General features: G+C 40.8%; 1 protein-coding gene across 9 annotated transcripts in view; it reads left to right on the top strand.

The window, feature by feature from the left end:
- Nucleotides 1–25,045, top strand: part of LOC103478343 (mitogen-activated protein kinase kinase kinase kinase 4-like) — a 95,941-nt gene that overhangs the window by 43,033 nt on the left and 27,863 nt on the right. For 7 of the 9 annotated variants that reach the window (XM_081600378.1, XM_008432109.3, XM_008432117.3 and 4 more), the window contains exons 3-15: nt 5,207–5,263; nt 12,745–12,870; nt 16,634–16,744; nt 16,948–17,038; nt 18,100–18,230; nt 18,393–18,447; nt 19,358–19,436; nt 19,543–19,718; nt 19,810–19,882; nt 20,492–20,702; nt 21,484–21,645; nt 21,969–22,055; nt 22,929–23,261. In XM_081600378.1, coding sequence (XP_081456504.1) covers nt 5,249–5,263; nt 12,745–12,870; nt 16,634–16,744; nt 16,948–17,038; nt 18,100–18,230; nt 18,393–18,447; nt 19,358–19,436; nt 19,543–19,718; nt 19,810–19,882; nt 20,492–20,702; nt 21,484–21,645; nt 21,969–22,055; nt 22,929–23,261 — 1,650 coding nt within the window. In that variant the 5' untranslated portion in view covers nt 5,207–5,248. Of the gene's footprint in view, nt 1–4,461; nt 4,597–5,206; nt 5,264–12,744; nt 12,871–16,633; nt 16,745–16,947; nt 17,039–18,099; nt 18,231–18,392; nt 18,448–19,357; nt 19,437–19,542; nt 19,719–19,809; nt 19,883–20,491; nt 20,703–21,483; nt 21,646–21,968; nt 22,056–22,928; nt 23,262–25,045 lie in introns of those variants that run through there. The other 2 variants (XM_081600392.1, XM_081600385.1) reach the window with 2 other exon arrangements.

Genomic DNA, 25,045 nt, shown 5'->3' with positions numbered 1-25,045 from the left:
AGAACAAAAAAAAAACAAACCAAAATGCTATGCTGATAGAATACTTATGGGAATACTAGAAGTATAAACACATTTTCTTATGTCATATTGTACATTACCAGTGAATTTCTACTACGAGGCATCGCTTTACAGCAGCTGCTTTGCACTTGGTGTGAATAGTTAATGGTTGAATGTTGTAGACCCATAGTTTACTGCCATTCTGGTGTAGAAAAACAGACTTGAGGCGAAATACTGACACAAGTTCTTTAGCTTGAGCCATCATTGAAGAGCCACAGGTTTGTTCTTAAACTTCGCCTGCAGATTAATGTTGAACATCAGCAATATTTAAATAAACTATCTGCAACACGGTAGATGTGAGTCGATGTAGAACGGATGCAAAAAGAGAAATCATCTACAGACAGGCTGCTGGTCATGAACTCACCGTCGTGAATCAACCTGATCCAACGAGCTCCTTCTTTCTACGTTCTGAGTTATTACACCTGAGTAAAGCCAACCTGTTACTGTCTCCATGACTTCATCTTTGTAAAAAAGATGCCTACGTACTCTTTTCTCTTTTTATTTAAAAAAAAAATAAAAATACAAGACACACCATTTATTTGAAAATCTCAGTAACTGGAACCAAACAGGGATTTCTTCTCACTTCCCCGAGCCTTGTGGGTTTTTCCATGTAAGATGAAGCTGTGATCCAGATGTCTGGGAACTGTGGAAGAACGGCGATAAAGGTAGTAGTCATGGGAGAGCAGATGACCAGAGGATTATATCATACTGGCAAGGAGCGTGGAGTCAGCTGGGAGGTGTTAATGGGAAGCTTCAATGAGTGCTTTATCTTTAACGTGCTGTCTTACGAAAACTCAAAGTCAAATGAAAGAGTTGGCAAAAATGTTTTTAGTTTCTTTTACTCCTCCTTTCACAGTCTGCATCTTTCCACGTCGCTTGGCTTTTGTTTCCAGTGATGTGCATTTTATTTTGGACCTTCTTGGTTCTGACATTCTATCCACTGTCTATTATTATTATTTTTCCCAAAAGGTGTGGATGCAGTTTCCATTGACCGTAAAATTGCGCAAGTTGGAATTACAAAAATAAATTTGCTTAAAGGAAACACAGCAATTTGGCAAAAAAAAAAAAGCCGTGATTTTCACTGTTTTTGTGCTAATTTGATGTGGTTTCTCGGCTGAATTGAAATTGGTGTATTTAAAAAAAAAAAAAAACTACGATGACTGCAAGTCATGTGATCAATAATCGGATGCTACTACCGGCGGAAAAGACGAAAAAGACGACAGGAAGTGGTAGGAGGACGATGGTGCAGCATGATTTTTGAAGACTTATCGCGTTAACAAGTATATTCACGTTTGATTTTAATTTCGTTTCCAATTTAATGAAAACACAGCAACTGTGAAATTGTGTTGTTTTTTTTTACATTGCTGGAATATTGTTTTGCACACCTTTGTAATGGAATCTCAGCAAATCTGAAGAATCATTGTAGTCATGACATTACACCTGCTCAGCTATTGGGCCGTGAAGATGATATTTCACAGTAACATCTCCTGGACGACGACATAATTTGCTGCGAATGCTTTTACTGCTCCTCTTTAAATCTCTTGTCTTGCCATACGGTTAGAAAGCCAAGCAGAGAGATGTTGGAGTAGGGGATGTAATCTTTGCCTTGTATGGTCATTGGGAGAGATAATCTGAACTTCCTTCTTGACGCTGTACAGACAGGAAATGAGCATAGCAAGAATAGGAAGCAAGGAACTGGACCCTTTGCCTCAGATGGCTATAAACATTTTAACAAGAAAGCGTCATGTGAAGGTGCTTACATTTATTTGGCAATCATTTCTGGTTCTCCACGTCGCCATTCGCTAAGTGCAACAAAACAAATGGTCGTAGTCTGCTTCATGAGGTCTGCTACTCATTTTTGTTAATCAGGAAGCCACAACCGGCTCCAGTTGCGTCTGGTCCAACTCTCCCTCTTTTTTTCTTTTTTTTTTAATTTAGCAATTTTTGTTTCCTAATTGGTTCCGGGTGAAACAAGTTTCCTTTCCCTCAGCTCTCCCAATCAAAACACTTACCTCATTTCTTTATTTTACTTTTCATTTGTAACTGACAAGTAATCGTCCTTTGAGGAAACATCTATATCTGTTCGTGACTAAAGCCGGCCTAGAAATAAATCTGCGTGTGAGCGCCTTCGCAGATGTAACACGACAGAGAGCCAATTTCTCTTTTAGCGTTACACTGACACCAAGTTTCTGTAGAAATCTGATTAGGTCTACGTCTGTCATCAGCAGATTGAGAGCCGTTTTAATGACAGACAGATGGGATTTCTCTCTCTGGGCTGGCCAGGTGTGTGCGTGGGTCTGCGTCTCGGTGTCGAACAAAAGAACCAGAGAGGGTGATGTCATCTTCTAGCCGTTGTGGGTCTGTTTTTGTGCGTCGGGACTACAGAAGGGGATGGTGGCGGGTGGGGAGGGGGACTCCTTACTGAGGTCACCTTTCTCAAACACAAAGGAACGGCTCAGCCACAGAAACATGTCAGCAGTTGAAACAACATCTTTTGGGTGATTAGTTCAGTGACACATCACATTTTCCCACACAGACACACACACATGCACACAGTGTGTGTGAACAGCGGGGAGTTATAAATGTGTTTTTTTTTTTTTTTTTTTCTTAACTTGAGAGACTCGGTGAAACACAACCCCAGGAAGGAAAAAGTCACGTTTCTTCATTAGTGTCTGTCATGATGTAATCTGCATGATACCAGCTGCTTCACGAGTCTGTCTGGAGTGTGTGTTGATGTGTGGTGTGTGTGTCCACCTGAGCTCGCTTGTCAGCGAGTGAAAGTGTGCTCAGATTGTGATGTTCCTCATGCGGCGCTTCCAATGAGGTCTGAACAGTTTGTGGAGACTTGGAACAAAGTCTGATCTATTCAGCTGGTCTGTCAAAATGGGGACAAATGATTGGTTGAGATTTGAATTGAAGTGTGTCTGTGTGTCGTCATTTAGGAAGAGATGATACAACCAAGAGATGAACGCAAGAGTTAATCGAGGATTGGAATTTATGAGCCAAAATCAAATTTGATCTTTCTTCATAGAACACATTTACGTTTTTGTTCCTGATACCAAAGAACTCCTGGTTTTTTCAAATGTTAGGAACAACAATCACCTGCGAATCTGAAAATACTCGAGACTCTTAAAATGCAAAAAAGTGCCTATTTTCAAAGTTGAACTCCAGATATATTAATATGAATTAAAACACACAGTGGAAGCCATCTTAACACTGCCGCAGAAGCTAATGTGTACAATCTGCCTTATTTCCGCTCTTGCTAATAGGATAAAAAGTGGCAGTCCTGGATTGCCTTTTTGCAAACACCATTAGGTAGCATGTCAAGTAGTGTTGCTGTATTTTAGCTTCATTTACAGAAGGGGATGGCGGCGGGTGGGGACTAGACTACTTTTTCTTTTGAATTTTTATAGATATGTTCTAGAAAAAAAGCTACAAATAGGTAAATCCATGAATCCTGAACTGCGAAAGGCGGGGCTCCACTGTACGGACTTGCGCAGTTCATTCCAATACTTAATACTCTGTACAATTAAAGTTTGTACATAGATGATCACAAAAAACTCTTTTCAAATATTAAGCAGAACATTTTTCCAGTTTGTTGTATTTTTAGCAATCGAAACATCAGCATAGATATAGAGAGTGGATGTCAGTGGATACCTTCAATACCTCTTTGTCACACCTCAAGTGCATAAAGAAAGATTCGTTGACTCCGCCGTGTGAGTAGCACATGTTGCTGATCGGATTGTTTAATAGATAATAATAGTGACATTTTTTTAGGTTTGTTATAAAACTCTGATGTTGGTATCTGAGGGACACAACTCAGATACCATGAATTCATTAAACACATTCAGTAGTTAGTCATTTTTTTATTGTCTCGCAATTAAAACGATCTTCTATAACGTCAAAGGTTATGTTACAGACAAGCTGCCTTCTTGGAAAAGGGATTTTTGTTACGAGGCTCCCTGTTAGTTTCGACTACATTTTCTTCATAGTTGGGGGTTTATTAGATCACTGTCCTGTTGTATGCTTTTCTCCAATGCCACTTGCTTTGGCTTTAGTCAGAAAAATATTTAGTTTTGTCCACTTTTCTGTGAAATTCCGAAAGATCAGCATTATGAATGAAAGTTTCATATTTATATTTCAGGAAGTTTCAGTGAGCATTTCACAGAGGACTCTTTTTTTGTGTTTGTTAAGTTGCCAACGTGTCTGGCGCTGCGGCCCTTTCGGGTTAACACCAGCTCACATTTGTTCTCCTGTCACTCTCAACCAGCTCTGACCTTTTTTCACTAACCCCGCCCTCACGCATATCTTACACACACTCTCACACGTCTCCAGTGGCCGAGCCCAAATGGGTTAATCTCTCATCGTCGGGATTGCGGACTTCACCCGTTCGTTTCGGCCCCCGCAGGGCTGAAGGTTTTGGGTGTCAAAGCTCCCGTTTTCCCACAAAAGAAAGTGGGATCATGTGGCAGTGCGGACGTGTGTGAAATGACGAGGTCCAACAGCATTTCTCCCCCGTTTTTTCCAGCTGTGGTGACGGTTGGTTGTCGTTAACCGTTGTTGCGTCCGTCATTTCTGTCTTTTAAATGCTTTTCTTACTCTCCGTTTACTGGATGCTCTTTCTGTCCAGCTGAAAAGATAACTCTCATAGTGTGTTTCTGTCTGTACTGTACTGGGTATAACAAGAGTACGTTTGTGCTCTGTTGGTGTAGGGTTGTTGTTGTTTTTTTTTTCTTTCCATGAATGCACACTGAAAACACTGAGTTAAGTCTGTTCAAGAATGCCGAATGTTTGGATGTTCGTCTGTGATTCTCTGTGCTATTGTGGCGGAAAATGACAGGCTTCCAATGCGGTTTTTGGTTTTACGACCGAATGAATCACCCCGAATGCTTTCGCAGCCTATAAAACTGTCATTTCGGAGGCTTTTTTGATTCCTAGCATCACTTTGCAAAGCTGGTCCACAGAGAAAATTGGTAATTTTCGTGCTTTTGTAAATAAAATGGAGGAAGTCAGATTGTCTTCATTGTCTCTATGTGCGACGGATTGCCTTACAGCAGTACTGTTCGCACGAAAAATAGGCACATATATTGAGTAATTACCCAGAATCACTGGTTTGCAGTTTTCTCATCTCTTTCCATTTGTTTTCCAGGGTCGACATGTTAAGACGGGACAACTGGCGGCCATCAAGGTCATGGACGTCACAGAGGTCAGTAAGGTCGCCTCATCTCTTATCATCGGTTGGGATTGTAAATTTCAACAAGTTGGCATGCAAACCATACTGGTGTATATTGGTGATGGGAGTGAAATAATTTCTGCAGATTTGAATGGTTAATTTTACAGTTTTCCAACTGAAAGCTGTAAAATGAAACTTGAACAATTTATTTTAATAAACGAAATAAACAGATGTCCTTAATAAAGTTAAAACTTGGCTTTTACTTTGAGTTTTTGACCAGCTGGAGCCCTTAAAAACTAGAATAATCTGCTAAAGCTGAGTACAGTAGGATGTTTTTTCCTTTTAGATTGCAAAAATATTACAGTTTTGTGTTCCTCTGCAGAATTTTAATCATTAAAGCATGAATATTTGCTTCCTCTGGAGCTTTTTTTTTAATATATATATTTTCTTTACACCCTTCATGGTTTTCCTCGAGCTGCAGCCTGACACACCACCAGAGAGAGATGTGACACAGCAGCCTTCAGTTCATCATGAAAAAATAGGTTTTGTTTAAAGTTGAAGACGTACCAAAATGTAAGATGAAAATAAAGAATGAAGTTTCCCCAGTCAGTCTGTCCAGATGGAGCGGTCTGCTTCAGTCCAGGGTCTCCTTCCCATTCATTCCTGTCGGCCAAAATCCGCTTCTTTGACCAATCTGAAAGTTACTCGGCAGATTTGTTGAAGCCGTGCTGAGAAATCCACTTACTGGGAAAATGTTTCCAAATCCCGCCATGACATTTGAAGCGAGAATCTCGCTGTGGCCTTCAGCGAACAAATCTGCATTTCCAACCATTGAGATCAAAGAGCGGCAAGCAGGGGGATAGATCAGCGATGGGAACGTGTTTATGCATTCACGTGAGCAGCATCGGCGAGGAGAAATGCAAGTGTTGGGAAACCAGGACATGGCAGGACCTTTTTAACTCTATTCCAGTCGAATGTTTGGATTAGTCTCTTTTCCTCGCGCTCCAGCTGTTATCTAAAATAAATGTACAGTTCCACTATGGACGCCTGCCAAGAACGACAGCTGGACGGAGGAAGTTGGTGGCACTGGGACGGATTTGAATTCGTGCTTCTGCCGAGACACTAAGCACTTCTGTTCCACATTTCTATGGACGTAAAGAAAGGAGCGTTCAAATGTCAAGGATGCACAAAATCCCATGACTTATTTCTTCTGCATGCGTAGGTTTCCACCTTCAACTCCCTGTGTATATTATACATAAGTGGTCTGACCCACATACGGCTTCCTGTTCTACATATCGTTTAGCAGGAGGAAGCAGGGCTGGACGAAAGATGACCAGCTAGGAGAGGAGAGAGGATGTAGACTAAAATGAGGTTCCCACGGTTTATGTTTTATAAAATATTTGCAGTTGTGGTAAACAGACTCTGTAAGTTGTGGGGTTGTAACATATTAATGTTCTGGTCTTCACAAGATTTATAAAAACACACCGATACAGCTACTCAGTATAGTTCATTAACCTGATCTAACCAAATCCGTCTATTTCATAAAGGTTTTATGCCACATCCCATCTGTTTGTGTCTATATCTGCTGAACTAAGGTCCAGAGTAGCTACCTTCTCCCATGTTTAGGGGAGACCAGTGCAGTGCTGGGGCGAGAAGAGTCACTGCTTGGGGTGGGACGACTTTAGCAGCGTCTGTTTCAGATTGATGGGCTGCAGCGGCTTCAGGTTCGAACTCATGTTTGCAGCACATGCGTCAGGTTAATTCAGCGGCCTGTTTTGGTCGTCTGTTTTAAGTGGCTGGAAAATTACTCAGACAACTACTAACTCTCTAGTGCCTCAAAACTGCCCAGCTCATCACATGCATGTTTTGAATATCATGCATTTTGTTTCGAAGTGATTGCTCCTCCAAAGCAGGAGTTTGTCTAAATGGATGTTTTCCCAATCAGTGAGCCCTGAGGGGTTGTAAGAAGACAAAATTGAAGGGAGGGAACAGAGTGAGAGAAATCATGGTAAGAAAGAGTCTGAGAGCTGAGATAAGGAGAAGAAATCGGCGAGTTTCCCCTCCGCTTTACTCCACTAAGAAGGTTCATCTGAAGTGCACTGGGATAGCAGGAGGGGCGACCGCTGCTGCCTGCCTGATTTTTTATTTTTTCCTTTGCTCTCCTGCCTACATCTCTGTACTATCTTCCACCCTGTCAAGGCCATTCATTCAAGGTTTTTGTGATTATTATTACAATTTATCTCGTAATAATAATCTTTTTGCCCTAAATCCCGCTTGTTATTTCTGTTACAAGCCGCCATCTTTGTTGGGCTCACGAGAGAGAGAATGTGGTAGAAATAACACGGGAGGACAGCAGACAGATGTGACTGCAGCATCTGTATGCTGTGTCTCAAGCTGCAGCTGGTGGCTTGATGTAATTCACAACCAGGGTTCAGATGGAAACACTGATCTTGATTAGTGAGAAAAGAGAAATTTCTCTCAGCTCCTCTGGGGGATTTGTCTGCTTTTCTTCATGTTTTTTTTTTTTTCTCCTTTATCTTTTTGTCTCTCTGGGAGTATATTGCTCGTACGATGAAATAGACACTCTGTCACCTCCCCCCCCCCCTTCCCACCACTTGCTGCAGAAGGGTGAAACAAAAACCAATGTTTGAAGGAGCTTGTTTCCAAAGATAGCTCTCTAGCTATCCAAGATAGACGGGTAGAAATCGGTCAATAAAGCTGATTGTATTGCTAATTCTGAATATTGCAGCTGATGTCACGACTCATCAGACCAGGGAACTGTTTTGCAAGCTGATATTGTCCATTTTTGATTAACCTGAAGTGTGAAATGTCGTTGCACTTGGTGCGGTCCTCTGCTGCTGTAGCGCACAGGTGTCAAAGTTCAAAGATGGTATTCCACATACCTTTGTTGTTAACAACTGATTATTTGAGCTTCTGTTGCTTTTCTATGATCACTAGACAGTCTACCCTCTGATGATCTCTGACCTCCAACATCAAGCAGGCATTGTCATCCATACTATTGACAATCGCTGTATAATTTTGTGCCTTCGGCTATTTTAGACCAAGAGATGTTTGAGGGTAAAAATGACAGTTAGCCAAATCTACATGTATCCACACACTTTCTGCTAAAGTAAATAAGACTGAATACCTGCTTGCGTCGTGTTCAGATCAAACCTCCTGCTGTCGGTTTCTTGCGTTGCCGAGTAACAAGGAGGGGTCTTCAAAGACACATGTCATTTTTTTTTCTTTTTTAGAAATAAAGAAGAGGGAAAGGAATTTAAAAAGATTGGCCGACTCCTTCAGGACGACTTGGTGTTTGTTGGACATGTCAACGCCTGTTGGTCCCTTGAGGCCAAAACCTTGATCTCTCCATCACATTTCCGCTTTGCGGCCGTCCGCTCTCCTGGTGTCGTGGTTCTGTTAGCTCGGCTCCCATTGTGTGCTGTAATACTATAGCAACAATATGGCCGCCAGCGAGTCTCCCCGCATCTGTCATACCCAGGAATGATAATGAGTGGCCTGAGGGCGCTTCGTTTTGAACGAATGGCTGCACTTGAGGGAACGTGAGGGGAAGAGGATGCCGAAGGAGAAAAGGGAAGCGCATACGTTGTAATGATTCAATAAATGCATGTGGCACTAAAGTCATTATGGGAGGCAATAATGGAAAGTGATGCTGCAAGGACAAGAAGGACAGAGACGAATGTCCAAAATAAAGGTGTAGGCTCCAAATAAGCAGATGAGGAAGAAACGCAGAGAGGGCGTATGAAAGAGAGCACTTAAATCCTGACACGCAGGTTACTGTCTGTCCTCAGACTGTCCATCAAGCTTCAGCTTTTCTATCTTCTTTGTCTGCCATTGAGCAACATAGTATAAATATTAAAGTAATTTACGATTCCAATCTGTGCATTGCATACGCTGATATTGCAATAACTGCGATCCAATGTATTGTTCTAGTCAAATTTTTTCAAATTTTTCTGTTTCAGTCAGATTCTGGTTTCTAAGTTACCCTGTTAGTAGAAATGTTGTCCCTGCCGAGAAATTTGAAGGAGCTCTGTCATGACCATAATGTACTTGGTGAATAACAAAAACTGTTTGACAAAAAACTTCTAAATTTTGACAGTATTCAGTTACAAAATGTAGAAAATGCTCTGATTCTGACCAGCATTATTACTCTGCAGGAATTATTACTGCCTTTTCTCCTATCAACTGTGTCAGCAGGGTCATTCATATTAGGGGATCTGTTTTAATGTTTTCTAAAGCATAACAGAAGTGAATGGAAGTAGCAAAAAGTCCCATTGTTTTTTACAGTGACGTGTGTCTGAAACTGTTATTCTGAGGTCAAAGTTTGTGACACCATCCAGATCAGTTTAACATGTCATCTAAACCTGTAAAAACCAAGTGACAAGCTAATGTTACAATAATATACAGTCTGTTAGGTATTTACCTCAGACAGTGAAAAAAAAATCAGTCACTGTTGAAGTTACGTTATCCTGCTTGAACAGGATGGTTACTTATTTAGTTTAATGAGACAATGTGTGGACTCCAATAGATATCCAACAAAAGGTCTCTAAAAGTAATAAAGCATGCCGATAAAACACATTTTCTTACCTGAGAAACTTTATGCTCACAAATAACACTTACAGACTGGCTGCTAACTCCACTGTCTGTTGTGACTGGTAATAATTTCTTTTTTTTTTCTTCGGCGTGTTTTGGGTAAAGTGTTAATCATGTTTCATCTTTAGTTCCTACCTGATATGTAATTGTCACCATCATGTTTTAAGAGGAGAACCAAGTGAAACCTCTGTTTTAGCACTGGTTGCTGTTTATTATTCCTGTCTTTTGGTATTCACAGTTTTGTTTTTATTCTCCATTGCTGTGGCCGCAGCAGCTGTAATTATTCTGAGGGCGTTGGGATGCTCCGTGAACCACGTCTGTTCGCTGTATTTATGTCTTTTGCTTCTACAATAGTTTTTTTTTTTTTTTTTACCACCGGGTCCTCCTCTGTTTTCATCTGCCCATATCTGATGAGTCATTTGACTGATGGTGGCCGGGTGGATAACTCCCAGTGGTCTGCTGCTGATCAGCGGATTAACAGATGAACTAGCTGGCCGCAGGTCTTTCCTGCTGGATCCCTGACTGATTGGTTGGCAACCCGCCTGCTGAAATATCTGGCTGCCTGTTGGATTTCTGAAGCAGGAACCAGCTGACCAGCTGCCTGGACAGTGACTCGAGGGATTGGCTGACCGACTGATGCTGCCATCTTTATGAGAGTCAAAGCTGACTCTCTCCAGACTGTTAAAGCAACAACAACAAAAAGCTTACATGTTGTAGTGTTTGCTTATCACAACCAGCAGCTTAATAAAAAATAATATTTATAGAATAAATCCACTGAAAGCTGTTTAGGTGGTTGAACTTTTAAATCCAGGGAAACAGTAAACTTAGATTCATTTTTAGCTGCAAAAACTGAGCTGGAAATATGCCATTTTTAGATCAGCTTAACATATTAGCAGCTTAAGATTTATAAAAATAGGGAGTGGTTTGATAAAACAAGAAGACTTAAGCAGTAATGCTCTGCAAATGACAGTCAGAATATATAAAAAAACAGCTTTCAGATGACTTGGCATAAGGTATACTGGATGCTCTTAATTTTAGAGATGTGAAAACTCTCGTATTTTTAAACGCTGGAGTTTGGCAGCATTGCCCTTTAGCCTGTGGGCCTTGTTCTGAAATGGCATCGCAGCTTTTTTCAATAAAAATCCTGTTAAGGAAAGAAAACGTCACACATCCTACAACAGATGGCAACCTGCAGGAGAAATTACCCAACTTTACTTGCATGCAGCAGCTAGCCTAAACCCCCCTCAGGTAGAAACTACTCCAATGTAACTCAGCAGCCAGATGACATTTTTGTTGTTGTTGTTTTGACTCCACAGTAGTTTGTTGTTAACAACCTTATGCAATAGTTTTCAGTCACATTGGATGATATAGAGTCTTTGTTTCTGCAAAAACGAAAAAAAAAACACCTCAAAGCATGTGTTGGTGTTACTTAATTTAACACAGAGCTCTGCTTGTGCTTCTTCTTCTTGGGTTCCTTCCTGCATCTTTGCATGGCACAAACAACACAGAGAGGCCAGGGATTGGGTAATTAATACACACTGGCAAGAATGGGATTCTCGTGGTATTGAAAGCTTGAGTAATGTAGAGTAAGAACCCTCTAAATTTAGTATTGAGTTTTCAGGTGCTTATTGCACAGAATCTTATAGCTTCTGAAATTAGCAAATTAGTTTTTCCTACTATCTGTTTGAAAAACAAACTATTTTAAAACCAAACACTTAAAACCGATGCTACCTTTTATACTTATAGCTGGGTTACGTCTACATGTTGCCATGTCTTGGTCAAATAATGCAGTAGGAATAATTTAAGTGATTGTTTCTTCAGTTTGATGGGGGTCAGATTGGTGGTCTGTCCAGAGCTGATTATGTTGTCACTTGTGTAGGGAAAAGTTCAGCAGAGAGGTGTAGAGAAGGAACATCAGTCAGGATAAATGCCAAAAAGTCCCAAGCCATGGTGTGAAAATCCAAATGTTTTCTTTTTTCAACTCCTCTGAGTTTTTGGTTTGTGGACACTGGATGTTGAAGCACGTACTGATGGATGCACTGATGTTTCTGGCGCTCCTGAAAGTCGACCTGCGGTTGCCACGGGAAAAATGTCAAGTCTTGTTTGTCAGTTCGGTTGATCAAGCTCGGCCGCAGGGAAGCACCGAGAGCTGTCGCCGGGCTTCAGTGACGAGGGAGCGATGGAGAAATAACCACTTGATCTCATTATGTCGTATGTAAAACCCGGAGGCTGCGACTGGGAGAGACGGTGGTTCTGTTTGGGTCTGTTATGAGTTTCAGCTGTTTGTTTGGAATGGCGGGACATAGTTTGGTTCCCCGCGTGGACCGGTTTTCCATAAACACACTGGAAAACAAGTTATGGAAAAAAAATTTACTTTCTTTTTTTTTTTTTTTCAAGCGTTCAGTAAAGAGGCGGAAGACCTTTTCCTGTATAAATGACGGTTTTTCGCTAATCGATGATCAACAAGCCTGGATTTGAGAGAAAAAAACCTTAATTTTTCTCAAATTTGGGCTTTATGTGATTCAGTAAAGGATAACAGAACCTTTTATTTATCTAGAACTTATTTTAAAGATACAAAACCAGCTGAGACGGAGAAAAAGGAGTGTTTGATGCCTTTCCGTTCCCCCAAAATTGGAAAAAGACAAATTTCAAGACGATATTAAAGTAGATTTGCAGACAAAAGACAAGACAAATGAAACAATTATGTTAAAAATGTCACCCAGTTCAGTTTTTATCTCTTCAGGTTTCAAAGGTTTTTAGGGGTTCTTTGGTTCCCATAGAAAGGTTTTTGTTACTTTAACCACAAGAATGGAAATAACTTATGAGATTGACCCGTGATACAGGGAGTTATAGTGATGCACTTTCGACGTGACATGACTGCATCTGTTATTCCTTCATAGGATGAAGAGGAGGAAATTAAGCTGGAAATCAACATGCTGAAGAAGTATTCACACCACAGAAATATAGCCACATACTACGGAGCTTTCATCAAGAAAAGTCCACCGGGCCACGATGACCAACTCTGGGTGAGCTGACCTCATTATTAATACTAAAACTTCTGTACCACAAGCACATGTATCACCACGTGTGCCATGTTCTGGGTCATGTTTATTTTCTTACATACTCCATAAATGTTGTAGCAGTGATGCTGTAATAGAATAATTAAATTTCATGCTGTGCTGTGCAGACGCTCTGTCTGCGCTGAGCAAAAAAAGAAGGATAACAAATAGAAGATTCTCGGTAAAAAGGAAATCATGCATGTTAAGCCCAAGTTTATCGTAAACATCTAATTTTTTATCAGGGCCCACAAGTAGGAACTGGTGAAGTCGACATGAGCTGGCAAATACAGGCGGCGGTTTCTGGTTAATCTGGTTTCGGATCAGGTGTTCAGTAAATTCAGGCTGCATAATCAGGTGAATAAATGACACCACCCTGCTGTCAGATCACTCTTCCCCTTTCTTAGTTTATGAGCAGTGACAACATTACTGGGTCATTTATTTGCAGGGTGTGAGTCAACAACACCTGAGCTACCTAAAAAAATGTTCACTGCATCTTTCAGGAAGTTGCATTTTAACACAAAGCAGCATGCTCTATTTGACGGAACCTGGTGAAATGAATAACTGCAGTAAAACAATAGGCTGTTAGGGAAAGAACTGCTTCTCTAGAGGAACTGAAATAGTTATTGTGGCACAGTTTCTGAGCTCTCTGGAGCAGCTGAATAAGAATAATGAGCATCAAAATGCTCAGTTGGGATGTTTTCATCTGCTTTTATTCACTTATGCTGCGTTTTATTAGTCATAATGTAGAGAGCTGTTGTCGTTTGAACCCTAGTGATAGATTAGCCTCACAATAATGAGAAATAGATGAGCAATGGTTCAATAGTTGAATAGTGTTGCTTGAACAGATCGGTGGAGCCTTTAATAATGAAATGATGAAATCCCCCGTCTGGAAAAAGGGTTGCATTCACGTCTAGTTTTAATGAGCTCATCAGTTAAACCAGACAGCAACTGAACAATGTTAGCTCAGTTTATATGACAGTAATAATCCCCCCAAAAAATTTTTATTTAAAAAAAAAAAGGGTTTTTATATAATTTAAATTAAACTGTTGTAATAGAGAGGGAGCCCAGCCATGAAGTAATTTATGAATCAAGACAGGTTCTTGATACTTTACAGTGTCGTCCCAACTTAGTCGTTCATGTTTTCGGCGGACTTGTTACTGATAATGCGATACTAATTAGGCTAATGATTATCTGACTGATTGGGAATCCTAATGCACCATTATAAAACCAAAGAAAAATGCCACTGTTTCATAATGTCATAAGTTACACGCTCCATCCAGGTGCACAGGCTCTATTCAGAGTGAGCATATTAAAAAAAACACATAATACGCACACTTAAAAGACGTGACACAACTTGACACTCGGCAAATTCTCCTTCACTTCTTGTGAATCACATGTGTTTTTTGATATGTTGGCAAACCGTGACAGCAGTTAAATATCCAGGTCTGATGCTGGGTTGATATTGCTGATCATTTCTGAATTTAAGATCAATTAGTGTCCCTCATGTGTGAATACTAACGAGGGAAACCGATTAACAGAGTCGCTTGTTTTACGACCAGTGGAGGAAATATTTCCGTTACCCCACAGCACAGCCATGTGTTTGTTTTCACAGCTGCTTCTTTAACCTCTTGTAACGGTTTCCACTCGTACATCATCACGCTGTCCACTGTGTGTGCATAGGAAGCACAAAGGCCCCAGTTTTATGATGATTATGTTCTTAAATGACCATCTCTGAAGATGCAGCTTCCTCTTCTGAGTGGAAGCACTTAGCGTGCTTGTAAGGCAACGTGTGCATCATCAGGTCGCGTGGATGCAGAAAGCACCGCAGGCTTTTAAGTCGCACATAACTTTGGGTCTATCTGCAAAAATGCAGAAGAAGTAAATGAAACAGTATAAAACAAATAGAAGTATTTCAATCATATTTAAAGATCCAAGTAAGACGAGTTCCTGATTTTTCATCCGTACATGTGTGAGCTGATTGCAAATGTAAATGCTCAACAAAAATATATCATTTTTGCTGGATTTGTTCTCTCACAGCTGGAAATGTGATTGTGTGAAAGTTGCAGGATATAAACAAAGCCAGGAGCAAAGTGAATCTCAAAGCATGTGAAAGTATCCCCAGTGTTGAGGGGTGTAAGGCAGCATCCCGGTCAGCAGGAAAACTAAGAAAAGAAAAAAGTATGAAGCAGCAACTCTCACCAGGACAAACAACTCCAGTAAACGACCCGGAAAATGAGCTGCTGCGTTTACACATTGTCTAACACGCTGACCTCCAGATTTTACAAAGGAGACAATTAAAAGAGAACTGTGCTAGGATTCATAACGGAGTGCTCCAGATAAGAAAGGTTACCATCTGGAGCGTCAGCGTTTCTTTAGTATTTCTGAGTTTATAGGTGACAACAGATCTGAGAGGTTAAAACCTCATGACTGGTTCAAACCTGAAGGTTTGGCTGTTCTTTATTAATTTGTGTATTTCATGCTTTATTCCTCTGCTACAAAAATCAACTCTATCTTGAAAGAATATTAAAATGACTCCTTGACTTGTTGCCAGAAAACTGAATCAGAAGAAGAGAATAACCTTAAAGTGTTGGATCTTTATAGAACATTGGTCTCAAACTCCAGTACTTGAGGAGATGTGTCTTATCTCATCCTACACACTTGAGTTAAATGACTAAACTGCCTCACTAGCATCCAGTCAGGCTCTACAAAGCTCTGCTAATGAGCTAGTATTGGAGCAGGTGTGCTGAAGCAGAGATAAATCTAAAAGTTGCAGGATACCGGCCCTTGAAAAAAGCAGTTTGAGACGACTGTGTTAGGCTGTTGACAAATTCTAGGAAAGTTGTAGATACTAACAAAACATAAACATGGCATTTCTGGAATCCCTATAAAATATACTGTTCTAAGACTCAACAGGGTGACAGAATGATACATTTGTTTCTCCTTCTTTTATGCTAGTTTTCTTATTAGTATGAGTGCTCCAGTGTGAATTTTGCTAACTTTGACTTTAAGATTCAGATTTTGGCCAACTGGGATTAGGAGCAGAGGCAACATTATCATCAAGTTCAGGTTTTTAGCTAACTTTAGCATAACCTATTAGCAGTTTGTATGGCTAGCATGGCTAGTACCTAACTGTACAAATGATTTTAAGGAGTTCACGTTTTTAGCTAACTTTAGCATCTTCTATTAGCAGTTTGTATGGTTAGCATGGCTAGCACCTAACTGTACAAATGATTAAGGAGTTCACGTTTTTAGCTAACTTTAGCATCTTCTATTAGCAGTTTGTATGGTTAGCATGGCTAGCACCTAACTGTACAAATGATTTTAAGGAGTTCTCATTTTTAGCTAGCGTCTATTAGCGGTTTGTACTGTTGACGTAATTTAAACAGTAATCTTGTTTGGTGCACCTCAGCTACAGGTAACACACTCCATAATCAGTTTGTGTGCTCTTTAAAACCTGCTGGTTTCTATTTGAATGCAACATTTTTATGTGGCAGCAGAAGGTGCACCAAAGGTGGAGAAAGGAGTGCACTTATTTATAGATTTGTGTTGTTTTTCAGCTGAACTAGGTTATGTTCTTTGTTTTGTGAAAGGCAAATAAGTTGGGTAGTTTTGTCTTATTTCTTGACATGCTTGTATAAGTTTTGGGGGGGGGAATCAACATTTGAAGTTAGGCCATTTGAGAAGTGTCAGATAATGAGGGATTATCTCTAACTTGTTATCTGCCCTTCAGCTTGTCATGGAGTTCTGTGGCGCCGGCTCAATCACCGATCTGGTGAAAAACACCAAAGGCAACTCACTGAAGGAGGACTGGATCGCCTACATCTCGAGAGAGATCCTCAGGGTGTGTTACCAACACGTTCACTGCATTGTTCTCAAATTCTGGCAAAGGCTTTCCACATCATCATTTGCATAAAAACAACAAAAAATATATCTCCTTTTGTGATTTTTATCTAGATTTGCATTTGAACAAATAGTGAGTACGCAGTGGAAAATGTTCTTTGAGATTCGCTCATGTTTTGTCATGTAAATTCTGTGTTTGTGCAGGGATTAGCTCACTTACATGCTCATCATGTGATCCACCGTGACATCAAGGGACAAAACGTGCTGCTGACTGAAAACGCTGAAGTCAAACTGGGTAAAGAGCTTTAACCTTCAAGCTCAGAAAGACTGTGTGCATCTTACCAGGCACTGAATGATAGTTTTTGGCTCATCGGTTTTATTAGACTTTGTTAAATTTCATTAAAATAAAAAAAAAAGAATCCTACTTTGCTATTTTAACATTGTTGGAAATCTTCCAGCAGTCCATCTTATCTTTATTTGTCCAATTGTTTTCAATAAGATTACAGTTTGTGATCAGAGGTACTCTCTGTGAACTCTCTGATTACTGTCCTGTGACACAAAGTGGAGGCCACGTGTTTCCACTGCAGCCGCAGATAAAACACTCTGGGATTTATCTTGAAATGGCACCATGGAGATTTTGTGAGTGAGCAACATCAACACTAGACTTTAGCAAAACTAAAACGAGGTGAAAAGCAAACCCCAAAATAATCATTGTGCGTAAAAACAAAAAAACGTCATTTCTGTGATCTCTTTCACATTTTGGCCTACTTTTAGAAGATTTCGTAAATATAAGTCATAAAGAATCCAAAATGTGTTGTCAGTACTTGTCTTATAGACATAAACAGAGATAAAACTCCAGCTGTGTGTTGAGTGTAACTGTAATAAAATCTAATTTTATGTGCAGTTTGCACATTAAAACTGAATTATTTTATTTTCACAGTTCAGCACCTAGACATTTTGAGCCAAATTGAGAGGATAAACTTGTTTATTCATATTTTTTATGAAATAAAGTAAAAAAAGAAAGTAATAATTAAAAAATGAAGTGATCATAAAGGATTTTTTCCCGCCTGTTTAATTCTCACCTGTTCTCAGAAAGTGAAATAAGTCTGAAATGGCAATAGAAAACATTATTCCCGTTAAAAATACGTCTTCCATTTTTTAAAGGACTACGAAGTCGATTTTCAGAAAAACAGCATTTTTCTGTCGAAGCCCACAAAAAAACCAAAGAAAAAGAAAACTGCCACCCATGATGGCCCTTTTATAAATGCATCTGAGGTCAGCACAGTGTGAAGGATAAAGCATTCGGCTGGAGTATGATGGATTACAACTGTATCTGTGTTTCTTTTCTCTCCACAGTGGATTTTGGTGTGAGCGCTCAGCTGGACCGGACGGTGGGCCGGAGGAACACCTTCATCGGGACGCCCTACTGGATGGCTCCTGAGGTCATCGCCTGCGACGAAAACCCCGACGCCACCTACGACTACAGGGTAAGGACGAGCAGAAGAGCCGGAAGATAACAATCCTGTGTGCAGTATTTCTATTTACAACACGTTACATTATCCAGAATTTAGGAAACAACATCTCCTTTTGTTATTATAAAGAAAAGGCGTGTGTAGAAATGCCTCACTGACCCTGACCCTGTCTTCCAGAGCGACCTTTGGTCCTGTGGAATCACAGCCATAGAGATGGCGGAGGGAGCGCCCCGTAAGTACATCTACGTTTAGTCAGGTTTTTCTTTTCCTTTTTTTAAAGGTGTGGCACTTTAATGCATTAATTAGCTACATAGATCTTAACGTATTTAAAAGTATTCTTGCAAATAATTGCATTTATTTATTTATTTATTTTACATATAAAGCCTCAAGATGGAACCTTTGTTGCGTGTTTCTGGTACGGCCGTAAATCTGCCGCACAAGCTGTTTCTTTCTGTAAACAAAGCTGCTTCTCCAGGTCCGCTTGGAGCTAATTTTAGTTTGTTCTGATGAGATGCAGGAAAAGACTCTCGTGCTAATAGAAGTTAGCCTGTTCAAAGCTAAAATAGCCTCTCAATGCGAACTAATACGTCTCCAATGCTAATATTGGCTCCCACATCTTTAAAGGAGGTTTTGTGAATAATCAGGTTCCTGAAATACTTGGTGTAGTGTCCCTTTGCTCCAAGCTGATGCTTAAGTAACCTAATCAACAAATTGGAAACAATCAATATATTTGTTGTTGAGCTCATATGTTTATTTATTCAATAATTTAGCATTAAAGAGGGTTATTGAATTTAAAATGTTTATCGTTTGATCAGTTTTGATTAATCAGTTACAGACCCTGCAATTAATTCGATTAAAAATTGTAATCATTTTATTTAGATTAAAAGAAAAACGTACAGCTAAAACACATTTGGTGAGTTTTTACTCGTCTGTTTCTGATGACCTGGCGAAAATACTTTGAAATGTTCGAGTTATCAACAGAAACAGCCACACATTTCTGCAGCTGACAGTTCAGTCATTCTAATAAGCGGTTAGCAAGCGGTGTCAAAGTAAACACTTTCTCCGTCTTCTTTTAAAATCATAACATTGTCAAACATGGTTTTGTTTACGACGTCTGTGTGTTTCGGTGTCGTCCGCTGCAGCTCTGTGTGACATGCATCCGATGAGGGCCCTCTTCCTCATCCCCAGGAACCCCCCTCCTCGACTGAAGTCCAAAAAATGGTGCGCTAACTTCTTCCTGCTTCCTCCTCGATTGACGCAACCGACCTCTCTCGGTAATACGTGGGGATAAAATACTCGCAACTCTGACGTTTAAACGCCGTTGCAGGTCGAAGAAGTTCTTCAGCTTCATCGAGGGCTGCCTGGTGAAGAACTACACCCAGCGGCCCCCCACTGAGCAGCTGCTGAAGCACCCCTTCATCCGGGACCAGCCCAACGAGAGGCAGGTCCGCATCCAGCTCAAGGACCACATCGACAGAACCAAGAAGAAGAGGGGCGAGAAAGGTCAGTCGAGTAGTTGTATCATCTGCAGCTGATTTGAGATTAAATTTTAGATCCTTACTATTTGTTTTGGTTTTTTTTTTCCAATTCACAGATGAGACAGAGTATGAATACAGTGGGAGTGAAGAAGAGGAGGAAGAAGCTTCTGAGCAAGAAGGAGAGCCAAGGTAAACTAAATGCTAAAAGATTTAGTAGGATATGAAAAGTTAAAAATAGTAAATTTATGCTCTTTTTGTGCTTAAATAATTATGACCCGAAGAACAGAAAATGTGCAAAACTGCGTATACACATCGTTTTATTACATCACATTTACATCAACAATGAAACGTAATGAAAAGCTGAGACGTTTGGTAATTCCCCTACATCTTGTGACCTGCTTAACATTTGACTAGTGTGTCCAGCTGGAAGTGTGAAGGACAGGTTAAATTTCAAACGTTTAATGTGTTCGGATGATTTAAAGCCTCCCCTGTTCATTAATAGTTAAATTTAAGTGACGCACGTAGATGTCCTGTCCCGAAGTAAAAAGTGTCATTTTTAGATATTTTAGTGGTTGATGTAGCACCAAGATGGCACAAGTTGCTAAATCCCAAAAGAAAATGTGAAGGACCTTTCACTGAAGCTTTAATATTTGGTGTAAGGAGCTAAACATCACACACACCATATCCCAACGTCGTAGGAGAACATGGGTTCATGTCCTGAGCATCATTCTCAGACAGCATTGCTGTTTGTTCCCCTGTTAAACGCTTGTTCTTCCTGTCGTGTCTGCTGCCGTGCAGCTCCATAGTCAACGTTCCGGGCGAGTCGACGTTGCGGCGCGACTTCATCCGGCTGCAGCAGGAGAACAAGGAGCGCTCCGAGGCCCTGCGCCGCCAGCAGCTCCTCCAGGAGCAGCAGCTCCGCGAGCAGGAGGAGTACAAGCGCCAGCTGCTGGCCGAGAGGCAGAAGCGAATCGAGCAGCAGAAGGAGCAGCGCAGGCGGCTGGAGGAGGTGACGAGTCAAAAACCCAAACATCTTATTGTGCTTTAGGCAAACTAAGACTGGCAGGGAGACGTTCAAATGCTCTCTTGCCCCCCTCTTAATACAGTCTTCTTCTTTAACAGTAAGTGTCCCAAAAATTGATGAATAAATCCAAGAAAGGCTTCATTTAGACATTTTACTGTACAGAAGTCAAACCAGCACAAAGTTTTTAATCAACAAGTGAAGTTTGCTCTTGGCTGACATGTCAGATTCTTGGTGATCTTTAAATTTGCGTAAATCCTTCTCAAACCAAACATAATTATGAGAAGTTTTCTTCAAGATAAACTAAAATGTCACAGTAAACCTTCACAGTGGCGTTCTTCAAAACTATTTCCCCAAAACATGCAAACTTGTTAGTAAAATATGTAGATTTCCAAGAATTTTCACAAGGAAAACCAAAAGGCAGAGCATATTGAAACATGACACATGTTTTTATTATTTAATTCAGAAAAATGTTGTTTCTATCAGCTTTAAACCTCCAGAGACTGAACGTTTGCAGATTTTTCTTTGCAATAGGCAAAGAAAAACTAGCCGGGCAACACAGTGGAAGAAAATAGTTTGATTAAAACATTTTGGAGCAATAAAGAGTGGGGAAAAAAGCAACCTAATCCGAAAAGAAGACTTACAGTATCATCTGAATTAACCTACACCGCCTGAGTGTCAAGGATTGTGTCCCAGAAGAAAGTTTTTAAGACTCGGTTGATCGTATAAATTATAATTCCCGCATGCTTTGTGTCGTGTTCCCCCACAGCAACAGCGGCGCGAGCGCGAGATGAGGAGGCAGCAGGAGCGCGAGCAGCGCCGACGGGAGCAGGAGGAGAAGAGGCGCATTGAGGAGATGGAGCGCCGTCGCAAGGAGGAGGAGGAGCGAAGGAGGGCGGAGGAGGAGAAGAGGAGGGCCGACCGAGAGCAGGTAACAGAACAGAGGCTAAGAGATATTCACAGAGATAAAATGAGAAGTATGACGCTTCAAACTGGCCTGTATTTACCAGTTGTGAGTAGCTCTTTAAAAATGCACCGGAAAATGAAAATGAATCCCGACAGACTCACTGTGCTCTGAACTGTTAGCATTAGCAGCATTATGTTCCTTTCAAACGAAGGAACAAACTTCAACGTCCTACTTACTACCCGCCTCAATGAGTAACCTAAGCTAACTTTACCTCTCATAGGAACCTTTGCATGTCTTCTTCTGTCTTGTAGTTTCTCAGGTGTGTAACTGTTGCGTTTGATTGACAGGAGTACATCCGGCGCCAGCTAGAGGAGGAGCAGAGGCACCTGGAGATCCTGCAGCAGCAGCTGCTCCACGAACAGGCCATGCTTCTTGTGAGTTTCAGCCGTATCGTGGCGCCACCTTCTCCTCCTGGCTCCACGGTTTATTTGCTCTGTTGTCTTATTAGTCACACTCTTCCGTGTGTTTTTGCATCCCGAGTGTAATCCTCCATTTCATTAGGCTGGTAAGTTGGACGGCAGGAGTCCCTCTGTGCACATGGTATCTGTTTCCATTTACCTCCCCGGCCAACTGAATGTTAGTTTAGTTTATCTTTTTGTTTTAGTTTTCTGGGTTTCAGAGATCCACGGGGAGCCGTTAAATGCTGAGGTCAAAACATAATGAGTTTTCTCAGGGCTTGAAAGGGGAAGTCGGGATGTTTACAGGGCCCTCAGTGATGGAGATGTCGTCACCAGGAAACCAGTCATCCAGCAGGAAGAGAGGGTTTCCCCCTCGCTCTCCCCCCTTCGTCTTCTTGCTTTGTCTTTTAAGGATTTAGACAGTAAATACTGATTTAATGCAAGGATGTGACGGTCACCACCTCTACATCAGTGGCCAACACTTCCTTGAGAGTCAGTTTATGAGCCCATTATTAAAATAAGCTTCCTCATAAGCTTATTTTAACAGGTCAAATATTTTTGAATTACTAAAAATGGCACACAGCGGTGGATGCTAATAGCATTTTAGCTTCCCTCGGTTTTCAAATCGAGAGACTGAGTTGGTGCTCAGAAGAATAACTTGCTAATAAACCCAAGTCGTAAATTGTTGGTGAATGTTTGGGGTCCCAGAGGAAGTAAAAGGTGTTTTATTGTCATCTATAAAGTCAGCAGAGTAGTTGGCGAAGCCCGTTCGCCCAGCCTCTTCCAGTGACTGTTCTTCTTTTGGTTTTTTTTGGTTTTTAAATTGAACTCCGGCCTCCCTGTACTCAGGAGTATAAATGGCGGGAGCTTGAGGAGCAGCGGCAGGCTCAGAAGCTCCAGAGGCAGCTGCAGCAGGAGCAGGCCTACCTGCTGTCACTGCAGCAGAACCAGAACCAGAACCCGGACAGTAGCAAAACAAGCCAGCAGCAGAGCGCCAAACCCCCGCAGAGCCTCGAAGCAGACAGGGTTAAGCGCCCGCAGACGCCCGACCCGGATGCAGCCAAACAACCGCAGGGCGTTAGCAATGAGAAGACGCGGCCCGGCCTGGAGAAAACGACAGAACCCAAGCTTCCTGCGGCTGAGCAACAAGGCCCCGCACCTGACTCTGAGCCGATCAGAGAGGTGACCGTCGTAACTGAACACCTTCCCTTCAACTGCAGCAAAAATATTGGCTTTGCTTGTGTGAACTTACCGCTTTGGGTCTGTTGTGTCTTCCTCTGTGGTGGCTGACTCCTGCTGCTGAATGGGTGGGTGCCTGGTAGATGTTGTCCTTTCCTACAACTCACAACCCTCACGATGAAACTAGGTTCTCACACACTTAATAACGGCGAAGCTGAACCAACAAAAGAACCATTATGTTCACGAGCGTCTGTCGGCTTTTCTTTTGGTTCAATCCAAACGTAAAAACCTTTAGCAAAATGACTAATGTACTCAGTTTATCTCAAGTATCAGTTCTTAAATAAGCAAAATAAATAATATTTCCCATTCTCTTCTTTTTACTGACCATGTCTGTCACTGACAGTACAAAGCAACCAAAAACCCAACCATTGTGGCTAAAATTTATTCTATAAACCTCGGTCAGATGCAAGAAGAAATTCATACAAGTTCTAACGTTGTATATATTTACAGACTGATGCTGAATGATGATCCTCAGTCATGGCGTCCTTAAAATGTCTTGAATTAATCCAAGTAATATTAGAGCCTTAAAATGTCTTAAATTTGCTTAAAAAATGTAAGTTGGCATTAATTCGTGTCTCACAGGTCTTACATTTTGTCGTGGCAGAACAATTTTACAATTTTATCTTATATATTCTACGTAGTTCATGTTTCTTTTCTGTCAAACAAATATTTGAGTCGTACGTTCACGTTTTCAATCCGTTCCGTCGCATTTTGTGCATCTATCATGGGAAAGTGTAGTTTTACCGCCAGCTAGCTGGATGCCGGTTCATCGTCGCCCCTGGCTCACTTCTGCTGCCAACACATGCGGCGACGTTGACTTTTGTGCACTGCTTCAATACAAAACATGCATTTTTTTAAAAATTAATTTTTGCACATTTCTGTCTTAAATTTCATTCAAAGTAGTTTTAGAAAGGTCTTAAGTTTGAGTTGGTGAAACCTGCAGGAACCCTGTCAACGGAAAACAAATAATTTTGAATTCTGATCATGACTTGAATGATTTAGTCAAACAGTTTACATAACTAAAGCAATCCCAGGATAATGCCTGAATGTCTAGTTTAATTCCTAGTAATTACTTTGTGTTAAAGTTGAAGTTATTGTGCTTTATAGGTGCAATAGACACAGAAGTGCTTGTTAATGTGATACTCTGTATATGGAGGCCTGTAATTTGAACGCCTTCCTTTCATCTTCCAATAATTTGTCTCTATTGGTGATGGACTTGGAGTTTAATCACTGACTATCACTGCCTCAGACTCACTGTAAGGTCATCGTGTAATAAGAGGACAGACGTTTAAAATGACTTATAAATAGGTAAATCTTTGGGAGGCTGTAACCAGTTTATTCTATTCACAAAATGTCTGTTTACACACAAGGTAAACATGTTACATTCAACTGGTCAACTCTTATAATAAAGAAAAGTACAATGAGTTTGAAAAACGAAATCTTTAACAACTATGTTTATTAGCATTCAACATTTTCCAGTCATAAAGTTAGACACAGGGGTGATGTCACACTGTGTGCAAGGAAGCAGTCAGTTTGAGCTGATCAGGAACTTCTGTACATAGCAGGTGTTGCAAGTCAGGAGAACTGAATGTCTTTTTTGTCATGATGACATCTTTAAAAACATTTTTGACTTTAAAAACGAATCCAAAAGTGTGCAAAAATTTGGTAAACGATAAACTATAAACTGAACTTTTAAAGAGCCGTGTTTGGAGTTGGAGTTGGTTTTG

This window comes from Poecilia reticulata, chromosome 2, assembly GCF_904066995.2.
Source record: "Poecilia reticulata chromosome 2, P_reticulata-male-v2, whole genome shotgun sequence".
In the NCBI taxonomy this organism is placed as follows: Eukaryota; Metazoa; Chordata; class Actinopteri; order Cyprinodontiformes; family Poeciliidae; genus Poecilia; species Poecilia reticulata.
Note: the sequence above shows the minus strand (reverse complement) of the source record. Positions and strands in the feature narration are given on the sequence as shown.